The sequence below is a fragment of the Balaenoptera borealis genome, assembly GCF_965194805.1.
Source record: "Balaenoptera borealis genome assembly, chromosome: 17".
In the NCBI taxonomy this organism is placed as follows: domain Eukaryota; kingdom Metazoa; phylum Chordata; class Mammalia; order Artiodactyla; family Balaenopteridae; genus Balaenoptera; species Balaenoptera borealis.
Genome location: NC_138876.1, coordinates 15,801,952 through 15,815,166, shown reverse-complemented (window position 1 = coordinate 15,815,166; position 13,215 = coordinate 15,801,952). Strand labels below are relative to the sequence as shown.

At 44.2% G+C, this 13,215-nt stretch overlaps 2 protein-coding genes across 3 annotated transcripts in view; one reads left to right on the top strand and one right to left on the bottom strand.

Annotated features, from left to right (window-relative positions):
• Positions 1–11,390, top strand: part of NTAQ1 (N-terminal glutamine amidase 1) — a 76,819-nt gene extending 65,429 nt beyond the window's left edge. The window contains exons 6-7 of the mRNA XM_082363156.1: positions 9,708–9,764; positions 10,073–11,390. Coding sequence (XP_082219282.1) covers positions 9,708–9,764; positions 10,073–10,173 — 158 coding nt within the window. The 3' untranslated portion in view covers positions 10,174–11,390. The remainder of the gene's footprint in view (positions 1–9,707; positions 9,765–10,072) is intronic.
• FBXO32 (F-box protein 32) overlaps positions 1–13,215 on the bottom strand; it is a 35,049-nt gene that overhangs the window by 5,366 nt on the left and 16,468 nt on the right. Inside the window, exons 5-8 of one of the 2 annotated variants that reach the window (XM_082363102.1) lie at positions 8,269–8,362; positions 7,240–7,424; positions 1,521–1,703; positions 436–579 (exon numbers count right to left, since the gene is read on the bottom strand). In XM_082363102.1, the coding sequence (XP_082219228.1) occupies positions 436–579; positions 1,521–1,703; positions 7,240–7,424; positions 8,269–8,362 (606 nt within the window). The remainder of the gene's footprint in view (positions 1–435; positions 580–1,520; positions 1,704–7,239; positions 7,425–8,268; positions 8,363–13,215) is intronic. The other variant, XM_082363103.1, reaches the window with a different exon arrangement.

The following is a 13,215-nucleotide window of genomic DNA, read 5'->3' as shown; positions in this document are numbered from 1 at the left end:
AGGAACATCATGGTTAGGTGGGCATTCTCGGCAGCATCTCATTGGCTTGTAGCACCCTAAGTAAGGCATTGCCCAACCTCAAAACAACATTCCTCTGTCAAGAATGCCCTGTGTTATGGAAAAACTAAAGAGGTGTGTGTGTGTGTGTGTGTGTGTGTGTGTGTGTGCGTGCGCGCGCGCGCGCGCGCGCACCTGTGCACAGAGCGATGGGGGAGTTTTGGGGGGGGGGTGCAGAAAAAAATAAACACAGCGGGGTGAAGGAAATGAAGGTCTTTGAAAGTTTCTTTCCCCAGGGGCTGAATCAGTTTTACCTTCACCTTCAGCTGGGGGCTACAACAGTGAAGAGCAGGAAAGCATTTGGCGACACAGTGCTGGCGCCATTGGCTCTTAGGGGCTGGGCTGGGGATGTGTGGCAACGACCTCCAAGACATATACCTTCCAGGAAAGAATATGGCAGTGTCTGCAAAGCTGAAGGGTGTCTCCATACTGCTCTTTCCGTGGGTAACAGCGCACAAGTTTAAAATACATCTTCTTCCAATCCAGCTGTCCTTTATCTGACAAAATTAATCGCTTGCGGATCTAAATATCAAACAAATAAAAGTAGTTCAGAAAAGTTCTGCTCCTGCCCCCTTTCCACCTTTTTCATCTATACCCTGGCAACAGCTAGGGGAAAAGTAGCAAAGATATAAAGAAGTAGCTTCTGAGCTCTACCTAGTGAAGGAAACAATAGCTTTTAACCAGTCCTTAAAAGAAACAGGTGGCTGATGACGCCTGACTGGTGACCTGTACTAAATTGCATTTGGATGGTCTTGAAAGTTTAGGTGATCTCAATAAACCACTTCAATCTTTTCTTTGCTGTAGACTCGAGTGATTATTTCCAGGGAGATGCAGTGACTGCTTGGCACAATGGCTCTATTTTATATCGAAATATTAGTGGTTTCGTGAACAGAGCTTGTTGAGCTCACACTTCTGTATAAAGAAGTTGGAAAAAAAATCTGAGGCAGTGTGCGGAGGGGAAAGAGGCCTAGAGCTGGTGTCAGAAGGCCCAAATTCAAATCCAAGGCCAGTTTCCCCGCCTAGAGAGCGCTCTACTAATTTGGATATGTCACTTAGTCACTTGTGGCCTTAGTCCCTCCATCCGTTTGAAGTGGGCATAATGATATCTACCCTTCCCTGGGCCATTAACACAAAATGAAATAACATCAGTAAAAGTCCTTTAGCTGTAAAATCTCATAAAAATGTAAGTTATTGTGTTAGAGAAAAGAAGGACTGGTGCCAATTTATGAATTTTTTTTGGAGCAAGTTGTAACATGGGACTAGGTTAAGAATATAAGGTGGTTTTTTTTTTCCTATTGAAACACAGAAACAAAATCTCACAGATATTATTTAGAAACTCCTTGAACTGTTTTCTAGTCAAACCAGGGAGCCCTGGAGAGTGGGTTTGAGAAGGATGCCAAGGCAGCTTGAGGGTGGCGAGCAGAGAGGAAGAGAAGGAAGAATGGCCACTGGTCTGCACCGACCTGCCGCTCGGAGAAGTGGTACTGGCAGAGCTTCTTCCATAAGAGCCGGTCCTCGCTGAGCACGTGCAGGTCGGGGGCCGCCTGGCCCAGGCTGACCAGGTCTCGCCCGTCGCTCAGCCTTTGCATGATGTTCAGTTGTAAGCACAAAGGCAGGTCAGTGAAGGTGAGGCCTTTGAAGGGAGGCTGTGGGGAGAAGGGTTATGTTAAGTTGCAGGGCAGAGAGTAGCTATGTACCAGGTGACACCCAGGATGCAGCTGTCCCCTCATCCTCCAGCCTCAAGGTGGTTTATTGATCAGAGATCAAAGCAGCAATTCTCTCTGCTCTAAGTACAGACACAGGACCCATGACTGAGACCCGCAAAGAACAGTCTGGAGCGGCTCCAGCAGATGGTGCCAGAGGGATTTTCCTAAGTTGCACAAGGCTTTACGCTTTCAAAAAAATGGAACTGTAGTTGACATACAATATTATATTAGTTTCAGGTGTACTGCATAGTGATTTGACATTTGCGTGCATTATGAAATGATCACCACGATAAGTCTAGTAACCATGTGTCCCCATATAAAGTGATTACAGTTTTACTGACCATATTCTTTATATTGTATATTACAGCCCCAATGGCTCATTTATTTTATACCTGGAGGTTTGTACCTCTGAATCCCCTTCATCTATTTACACTTTTGCTCTGAAAGATTCCCCTAATAGCGCACGTTGGATTCCTGTGCTTCACTCAATTACAATATTCGCTACCTCCCCAAAGGACTCACTACCCTGGACAGAGCACCTCCAGCCTCGGGTCTCACTGCCCGCCTCCTTGTGACCACTGATCTCCCCAAGTAGGTTTTCTCACCGGCCCCCAAACACGCTGCCCACAAGGCCCTCACTCTGCCCGGGCCTCTGCTTGTCCATATGTGACTCTTCTTCACATCCAGTTCAAACTCACTTCCTCTGAAAGGCCTTTTCTACTTTGGTGACTCCCTCAAGCCTTAGCCACTACATCTTCCTAGAATTCCTAGGATCTCTTTCAGGTGCCTTTTGCAACAACTTCTTATTGTCATGTCACGTAACCCATCTGCAGAAGGAAGCTTGAATGGAACACTCCTGCTAGGATCTAAGCTCCACGGAGGCAGAAATTTTTGTGTGTTTTCGTTGCTATGTCTAGAAGAGTCTAGAAGTGTGCTAGCATATAGTAGGCACTCCATAAATATTTGTGGAATGATGAAAGTCAAATAATTCAATAGGTACAAACAGCAACAACAGAAAGACTCTATACTGATGTGTGTGTGTGTGTGTGTGTGTGTGTGTGTGTGTGTGTACACACGTGTATGCACGCTTTGGGAATGGCTGGTCAAGAACCTTTCAGCCTAAGATCCATCATCCATTGAGGCATCTCTATTCAAACCTAGGGCTGCACGGAACATTTTGATAACTATTGGTCTGTGGAGAACACACTGGCAGTTAATCGTGAGCTTCTGCAGAAGTTGCTTCTACATATCCTTGAATTTATATTTAAGCCCTTTAATGTTTAAATTCTGATGAGCTCATGTTATTCCACCCAGACCCAGATCCTGGAAGGCAAGGTCTAAGCTTGTATCCCTTGCAGACTAGCCCAGCACAAAACCCCTCTCCTGAGTACCTATTATGCCTGGCACCGGAGCTGCTGCAATGGGCGAGAGACCCAGAAATATAAGCAAGTCATTAGAGGACAAAGGTTAAATGCCATCAAGGATGTAAGCGCCAAGTGCTATGGGAACAATCTGTACAGAAGGTCCTCAGTAGTATTTGTTGCTATTTCTTGAACAGCAACTGGCTGCTGCCATCTGGATAAGAAGTCAGCACAAATCGCTCGAGACCATGGTTCTTTGTCCTTCCCATGCTAGTCCTGGGTGAGCTCTTGAATTTGAACTACTGACATTTTTAGCTCAGTGTTCTATCACCTCTGGAGGTCACACAAAAAAACAAAAAAAACAAAACAGGATGAAGAAACCCTTCCTTAGCTGAGGGGAAAATATCCTGGGAATGAGTACTGAGCTCCCTCCTCGAAATTTTAGGGAACTAAACTCTGTACGAGGCACATCAAGGCTGGAACACACAGGATTCCAGGGGGACACACAGTCTCAGCAGTTCCCTCCCGCGTCTCCGCAGAGCAGGACAGGCGTGCAGAGGGAAGATGGGCAGTGGCAGGGCGGCTTGGGAAGTTGGACGATGGAGAAGAATGGGAGGTGGCATGGGAGGGACACGGGATGCACGAGCCGCAGATCCGGATCCCAAGTGCCCTTGGGAAATCTGGGTCTCAGTTTCCCTGTGTCCAAAATGAATTGGCTTAGTAGAAGTCTCTGAAGATCCCTTCCAGCTCCAACAATCTCAGACTTGGAGTAGCTTCAGCCTCCTGACTCGTCAGAAGTGTCTATGACTCGACAATTTATATTGCTCAGGCTGCTGGGCTGAACTTTCAATTGTTTGCAAAATTCAGGACTTTGCCGGACTGCAGAAGGTCCTAGACCTATTTGTCATTTATCATCTGCTGCTGATCGTATGAGCCAATAAAACTGCCATGAGATTTTCTTTTTGTTTCCAGCACTTCAAAGCATCTACTTTTTTGGTTAAAACTCCCAGGCCAATTATTACATGAACTCCTATTAAAGTCCACTTGGCAGAATTCACTCTCAAATTTTCAAACCTGAACTTTTCCAAAATCCTTGCCCAGACCCCATGCTGAGTCCTTACTCCTGATAAATGATTAACTGCTTGCATGCCTTCTTCTATTTGAATATAAACATATAAAAGAAAAAGAAGTTACTCTTGCTCCCCCTATCAAGTGTTTTGCTGAAAATCTTTTTATATTCATCCTGCCCACCCCCCATGCTTCCAAACTCTCTCTGCCTTGCTCACAGGACACTATGATTCTATTTGATTTTTTTCCCCTACAAGCCAGTTCTCTTAGTTTTTTTCCCCCTTCATTCTTTATTATATAAATTATTTTTGCCAATAAAAATTGGCTCCATAGAATTAGATAGGAAATTTTGAAGGAAAACAAGATTATCTGCTGGGAAAATACTGATAGAACTTTGGCAAATAGAAAGCAATTACTGTAAATGTCACCTTAACATTTTCACGTTAATAACATACTTCTCTTTGGTCCAAACTGTTAAAAAGTAAGTTTTAAAATACCGTCCAGACTGAAGTAATTAAGTTCCTTCTCTCTCTCTCAATCTTTCCTTCCAGCACTGCTCTCAAAATAATGTAGCTCAGAGCCAAGGAGGGTTGGGAAGGAGGGCATGAGGGAGTAGAGTGTCATGGGTAAAAGTAGAGCCTCTGCAGACAGGCCTGGGTTCAACCCACATCTTATTGGTGCGGAGGGCCCGGCCAGATTGTTCTTAACCACTCAGTGTGATTTTTCTCATGAGACAATGCCTGGAAGTACTGAGCACAGTGGCCAGTAAATATTAGCTATTATGATGACTCCTACTTACAATTAGTCACTAGATGAGTTAATGAATACATTAGAGGACTTAGAAGAGTGCCTGCCACAGAGTGAGCCCTTCATAATAGTAACAGCTGACGCATTTACAATACTTACTATGTGTCAGGCACTGTTCTAAGTGCTTTCTATATATTACCTGATTAAATCTCACACCAGGGCATTGAGATAGGCATGACTGCCCCCATTTTCCAAATGAGGAAATTGAGGCACAGAGAATTTGAATCACTAGTCCCAGACCCTGCAGTTGGTAAATCTTCATGCTCATCTGTAAATACAGGGCAATATTTTCCAACTGTATTCCTCTGAACATTGAACAAGTTTTAAGGTAGGTGGTGGGAGGAGCGTCCCCTTCAATCATTTATTTATTCAACTAAAACTGACTGACTGCCATCTGCTGTGGTCCAGGGACAAGGAATAGAGCAGGGAACAAGACGGTGATGTCCTTTCTTTGTGGAGTTTATAAGCCAGTGGAGGAGACAGGGAAGTGAATATACATATGCGATGATTTCAGATCATAATAGCGGCTCTGAAGAAGGTAAGATGATAGTGGCTTCAGGAGATTGGATGGTCAGGGAGGGAGGTGGCTTAAAAACCCTGAGGCAGGCCCAAGCTTAGAGTGTGCAGAGAATAGCTTGGTCTGGCTGGGGTGCCGTGAGCAGAGGGGAGGATGAGATGAACTTCAGTGTTTGATCTGTCCTGCATAGGATTTCACTGGATTTAAAAGGTTTGCAAAAGGCTGGGTCATTGAATAAATAGTTGGAAGAAAGCTAGATTGAAAAAAAGTTTGGAAACCACTGATGTTAAAAGCTTTGCTGTTTTAGGAATAAGAAGCCCAGGGTTCTGGCCTCAGCTCTGGCCCCGATAGCTGTGTCACTTGGGGAGAGTCACTGGGCTTCTCTGATCCCCCTTTACCCTCACTCCATGAAGAGTTATAGCAACTACAATGGGTACCTCCCAAGAGAGTTTGTAGATCAATAGAGGGGGGCTTCGGGGAAGTAAGCCCATGGAAGTGCAAGGTATGTGGGCAGATGTGGCCAAGGGGGGCCTCCTGTGAGGTGGACAGAGAGAACAGAGGCAAGTTCTGGGCAAGTGTGACCATCTAAATGGGTGTTCGAAGTTGCTGGAGGGAAGATGCCCTTGGGACTAATGGGACTTGCTCATTTATATCGCTGGTTGGGTATCACTGGGTGTGTGTGTGTGTGTGTGTACTGTAGCCTACGTGATTCTAAGGAAGTCACAGAACTCTGAGACTTCTAATTATTCCCTGTTTCAGAGTTAAGAAAAAAACAACTAAGGCACAGAGAGGTTATTAACAGTAAAGTCAAGGACACTGCATTTTGCAAACTTCATATAGTGAAATATTTAAAAGAGGTCAAAGAAGTTTTTTCATGTTTCTTTCTCGAGAGACGGGGCAGACCCAAACTTTATCACCCTGGGTCCCGGAACCACTTAAAACAGCCATGGTCAGTGATTAGATAAGTCAGCCAAGTGCTACGTGAGCTGCCTAAGTGTGTCTGTCCATTAGGGAGCCTTGAGAGATTACACCAGCGTCTTTCTCACATTTTTTGTGTGCCTTAGTCCTCCTGCTCACTCTTAAGAGGCCAAGAGCTGGGGGCCAACTTACGTTTTAAAAGCCAAAAGAAACTACTGGTAGTAGTTTAGCTGGTAATGTGGGGGTTTTTTTGGTTTGTTTGTTTGTTTGCTTTGAGTGAGAATTGCTCATGTCTTTTCCTACCTGTATGTTTACAGCCTTTACTCAAAGCCTTCCTTTATCATAACTATTAATAATTGGAACTAGAGTTTTAGAAGGCTGGTGCCAGTTCTCCAAGCCACTGCCATCACAGCTCTGTTGTATACAAGGCAGCATCCTAAAGCTATAAACAAACTTGTACTTTAAGAGGAAATGGGCAGAGATCTCCAGATCCCACTAAAGATTTCAGTGAAATAGCCTACATCGGCCCCAAGGTCAAGTTCCTAGTTTTCCCACCACGTTTCCATTGGCTGTCATTGTTCATATACTCTGATCCTGCTCTGCCAAGTTCTTCTTCCCACCCTCCCTGTATCGGAAAGTCCCCCAGCCCACCCTCAGCACCCAACGGAAAGCATCCGATCAGAACTGTCCAGACTCTTCCATCACCAGAGAGGATTTAAAGTCCTGGCGAGCCCGCCCAGCATCCCAGCAGAGGAACCAGCTGCAGCCGTTCCTGCTAGGAGGAGGCTGGGGTGCTCCGGCTTACCCTGGTGATTTGGATGTTGTTCAGCTGCTGCTGCCAGTGTAGAATTGTCTCCATTCGATACACCCACATGTTAATGTTCCCGACCAGCACAGACTTGCCGACTCTTTGGACCAGTGTACATAAGGACGTGTAGAGGGTCTGGAGTAGTTCCCTTATTAGTCTAATGTTTTGTTGGTCTTCCAGGACTTGAGTGGGGAAGAAAAAAAGCAGTAACGTTTATGAGACTAGAACACTCCATAGTTTACAAGTGGTTCTTTCTTCTTCTCTACTCTGCTCGTGTTACCTGGGTACACCCACAGGGGATATGGTTTTCTTTCTCACTGGTGTTTATTCTACACTTGGCCGAGCTTCTGCACTCGAGGTTATTGGGTAGAGTTTCCATTATCTAGGTCCCTCTTTGTTCTCTTCTCCCCGCTTTCTACAAAGACTCTTTCTCTTTTCATTGTCCTACCAGCACCAATAGCTCACCTGATCTGAAAGCAGCTTCTTTTTGCCCAGCAGTGATGTCTCTTTTAGATGATCAGTGGCAGAAGCACAGGTCTGGGGGTCAGGAGCTTGGATTCTCATCCAGTCTGGCTGACTCTTTGTGTGATTATGGATAAATCACTCTTTCTCCCGTATACACAATGAGTCAGTTGAGCCAGAGACGTAAAGTTCATTCTAGCTCAGAGAGTCTATGGATCTATTCTGCCTTGTACACAGCTCAATTTTCTAGGAATTTGGAATCTAGAGGTTCGGCAGCCAAGGTTGGGACACGTGCCTACGCCAAGAAGCTTGAGAGGCTTAGAGCAGGACAAATGGATGATCCCAACACAAGGACAGGAGGGTGATGGTCTCACCCTTTGTCATGAGCATGAATGGCCCTCCTTTCTAAACTGGAATCCAGCACCCCTGAAATGCATCTGGAGTCATTCATTTCCATCCGCTCACATTCCCTTAAATCCAATGACATGTCCACTGCATTGGAAAACCCATCTGCCCGGCCCCAGGTCTATAAAAAGGGGCGAGAGAGTGAGAGAGAGAGCTCACCTTTCAGTACCACTTTTTCCAAAATGTTCATGAAGTTCTTTTGGGCAATGCCACTCAGGGATGTGAGCTGTGACTTTGCTATCAGTTCCAACAGCTGTGGATAAAAATAGAAGTTGCCAGGCTTAGACTACAGAGATATTTTTCTCCTCTAATCTTCACTTTTGAGTCACATGACACGTAGATACAGACTGACGGGGAGAGATAAATGGCAGGCAGGGCCACAATGCAATAAAAAGCAGATGCTCTGAGTAAAAGACAAATGGGGGTAATTCAAAACCTAGGCATCAAGCTGAATATTTAATTGCTTTTTTTCTTTTAAATATAAAGAGGTTGGCTTCAGCCAGGGCTAATTCATTCTACTTGTCCTACTTCAGCAAGTGAAGCTGAGGTTCTCCAAAGGGAACAAAACCTCCTATGACCTGTGATGTTGGAGTTGTACATAATCACTCCCAGCGGGAATTCTTTTACCCCTACTTGAACTTCTCCCCACTGGCTGGGACTGCTCTCAAGGCACCTAAAAGCTCAAGTTCAGCAACGATGGGCACTTTTCAAGGAAGTGGCAATTCTTATCCAGATATCTCCTGCTTATGTAGCATTCAATAAAAATGTCTGTTAATTAGAATCTTTCACTGCACTTAACTTTCTGTAGAAAGAAGCCAATAACAGGAAGAAAGAGACATTCAGGGATGTACAGTGTATACTCATATTTCTACTTAGAGGCTAGGAACCCTGTAGCTCTTAGACTTATGTGCAAGTTTTGCTTTGACCACTTATCAGCTCTGTGACTCTGGGTAAATTCCTGAATGTCTTGGTGCCCCAGTTTCTTCATCTCTACTTGTAATACTTAGAGTCTCCAAGATTGGTGAGAGTGTTAAATGAGGGAATGCACATAAAACTCTTAGCACAGTGCCTGGCATAAATTAGGTAGAAAGTAAAGGTTGGTTGGTTTACTGAAGGAGTACGTCCCATTCCCCACCACCCATGTTATCACCAAAGAAAAAGAAATAAAGATAATAATTTAAGTTGGTGCACCCTTAGCATAATCTTTCTTCCCTTCAAAAGCAAAATTCTTTATAGATGTGGCAAGATTTAAAAAAAAAAAATCAAAGATTCTATTATTGAAAAAATGAAACTTTAGACTGGAATGGGGTCTTAGAGATCATGTGGTTCAACCCAGTTAACAGATGAGCAAAGTGAGGCTCAAGAAACTAAACTTTACCAACTATGCCACAAGGAGTGACAGGGCTCAGCGGGATCCTTCTTAACACACTTCATGCTTTCACAGAGTTATCGAACAAAAGAGGTTGATATAAAGTGAAAATAATTAATTGCACCAGAACCCACCAGGCTAAGTAAAACTCACTAGCCTTAGAGCCAGTAAACTAGATTTAGAGACCCAGGACCTCCCTTTATGTTAAAGCTTGTATCTCTGCTCCTAGGAAACCTTCCAAGGGAGTTTCATCTCCTGGCCAGGCCCCAGCCCAACTTCACTTCAGGTCAGTAAACACCAAGTATGACACTGTGCTGGGTGCTGGAATCAAGGCTGAGGGAACTAGCAAAGTGACATTTTAAAAATTGGGCTGCAGAGAAGAACTGAAACTTTTGGACCAAAGCCCCAGGCAATTCAAAGAACCTCTGCTTCCAAGGCATTTGTTTAAAAATTTTGTCCCCATAGAGCCCCTTAGGAGCCTGTCAAACCACGGACAGACTTTTAATTTCCTGAACATAATTTTACTCTAAGTTAAAAAAAAAAAAAGACCCCAAATCTTTTCCTGCCTGGCTTATGTATCTCTCTCACACACAGGGAGAGATGCTGTCATCAGGCTGGGGGAAGGTGGCAAAGAAAGACTGAGGCTGGTTTTTAAGATTAGTACTGGTGATCCAAGGCTGGACGTCAGGAACTGACCAAATGCCCACAAAGAGAGGCAAGAAGTCAAAACATCAGCAGAGGCCACGTCCACAGGCGGTGACCAGACACGTTGTCCTCTGCCTTTCCAGTTCAGCTCTGTCACCAACCAGCGCGTGACAGTCAAGAGAGGAGTGAAAAATGGCACAAAGGGACTGGCCAAACCGTTCATTTATCTTCTTGACCAACAACAAGATTCAGAAGGCCAAGCCCAGGGTCTATTAATACCCTGAGCCTCACATGACCAGCACAAAGCAAGATGAAAGAAAACAAAAGTCTTGAGTCGGCTCTGGGAAGGGTAGTGACTCATCATGGGGTGGGAGGAGGGCGGGCAGAGCTCTGCCTGAAATCCATCCAAAACCCCCATTTCATGTGACTACCATCTCACGAGGGCATCAGTTTCAATCTTGTCTAAAAATGCACCAATCACAAGGACACAAAAATTCTCAAGGCTGTGACTATGCATTTGAGGGGAAACAAAAAAGCCCTTTGGTCTGACTGAGATGATCTTTGACTAAGGAAGAGAAAGATACAGAAGCAAAACTCGATCAACTGTCAGGAGAATGACACGTCAATCACCTTCTGTTTATTCCGGTGTCAAGAGAAAGTCCTTCTTTTCACTGTCCGGCAGCCTTGGGGTCAGGAGAGAGAACCCCAGAATAGGAGGAGACCCGGATGCTCTAGCTGGGTGACCTTTACAGTTGTCATTCACTTAGCAAGTATTTTCTGCATGCCCATTCTATCCTAGTGTTGTGATAGGTGATGCGGATAAGGACACACGATCCCTAGACTCACTGAGTTTACCATCTAGTCTGTGGTGTAAGTCATTTAACCTCCCAGAACCCCAGTTTCTTCATTTCTAAAGTGGAAATAAAAAAAGACTACCTACTTCACAGGGTTGTTATGAGAATTAAATGAGATCAGTATGTAAAAACCCACTGGAAATACCAAATACAAGGCATTATTATTATAAGGTATTATTTCTTCCCCTTCTGAACCCCAATCTTTTAGTGAAATTTAAAGTGGATATCAAGGGTTATCTTTTCTGTAAAGCTTTTTCTGTAAAGGGCTAGATAGTAAATATTTTAACCTTTGGAGGTCATAAGGTCTCTGTTGCAACTAATTAACTCAGCAACTGTAGTACAAAAGCAGCCTTGGACAGTATGTAAATGAATAAGTGTGGCTGTGTTCCAATAAAACTTTATTTACAAAAACAGGCATGGGGGGCAGATTTGGCCCTTGGGCCATAATTTGTCAATTTCTGATAGAGAGAGAGAGAGAGAGAGAGAGTGTGTGTGTGTGTGTGTGTGTGTGTGTATGATAGGGTTCAAGAGTGAGGGCTCCAGAGCCAAACTGCCTGCCTCAGTTTCCCCATCTGTAAAACATACATAATAATAGTACCTACTTTAGAGTTGCTGTGAAGATGAAATGCATTCATAAAGCACTCAGAACAGTGCCTGATAGCAAGAATATACTCAATAAATTATTATCATTCATTTTAATCATAGTACAGAGACTATTACTAGGTAGAATTACTGCCAGGGAAGGCATAGTGAATAGTAGGGTAAAGTACAGCTGGTTTAGAGACCTTTAGAATCCCTGTATTTCACTTTTATGTATTGTCAACCAAATGCTTAAATGCTTTCAAATTTTCATATTCCTCTCTGTCATTTTTATTATGTTTCTGATATATTTAGTAGCTCCCTGTCTGTTGATAAAAGTTAATGTTGATACATTCTGTGGCTTACATAGTTGCATCTACCATGAAGTCTAACTTTGCTAGCAATAATGGGTGTTTACTACATGCTACGCATTTTACATGTGTCATCTTGTTTAATCTTCAGAGGCAGCCCACTGAAGTGGGTTCTCCACTAGTCAAAAGAGGATTTTGTGGCTCAGAGAAGTTAAGCAACTCACCTGAAGACATATAGCAGTAGCAAGTGGTGGAGCCAGGACTTGGACCAAGATATGTCTAACGGAGAACATATATTTTGATAGTTAAAGGACTTCAGTTTGTCAAGGCCAATCAAATTTGCATCTAGGTCCAAACTTTACTCTAAAAATAGTAGCAATGCCATGTAGTGTTATGTTCTAGGAAAGAGTCTGGAAATCTTAAATCAGTATTACACTGGGACCGGTAATCAGCTTTTCACATTAAGGGAGAAATAATACCCAGAAAGGGTTAATAACGCATTTAGGATGAGGCAGTTGCTTTGGGTAAATCATTTAGGTCTACTTTCCACATCAGCATAACTCTACAGACCCAGAACCAGTATTGTGTGGAACTAGTGGTAAAGAAGACAGAATTTATTAATTTTACTTCAGTGTCAAGAGAGCTGTGTGCCTAGGGGGAGTAGGGCTGTATCTAGCAATTTATTTACCAAGATGACTTAGCCAGTTGGATTCTTTGCCTCTAGCCACACGAGAAAAAGCAGAGGAAAATGGATTGTTTGAAAATGGCTGTTTGTTTTCTGCTGGGCAAAGTTTAGCCCAGGTGCCAGTAATTTGTGGCTGTGTTTAAGGAGAGGCGGGGTGGGGGACTGGGCTAGGGGTTGGAGAAGAGGGTTCTCAGCTCCTCCTGAATTCCAGGCTATCATTAACGTGGGGGCCGCCTGGGGATCCAGCACGACCCGATCCGCAGTGACTAGCTGTGCAGTAACAGGACCGGTTCTGGGCCACGGGAGGAAGGGCTGGTGGTTGCCGCATGCTGAAACCACATCCTGCCCTTCAGCTTTGGCTCGTGCTAGTCTTAGACATACTGAGTAGAGGAAAAGTCTCGTTGCAAGCAATATCCTATAGTCAGTCTCGGAGGGATATCAACCTCAGCTTGAAGTGGTGCGTGGAAGATGAATGGGGAGAGGAGACTGCCCTCTTGTCTCACTTTGCCTGCAGAAAATGCGCGTTTCCTGTCATCTCTTCCCTTCGTCATAGCATTCAGACTTTTAAAAATAAATTAGCTCACGTCACTTCTCTGCTTGAAACCCTCAAATGGCTTCCCTTTGCCCTTAGAAAAAAAATCCAGACTCCTTACCATGACTGGC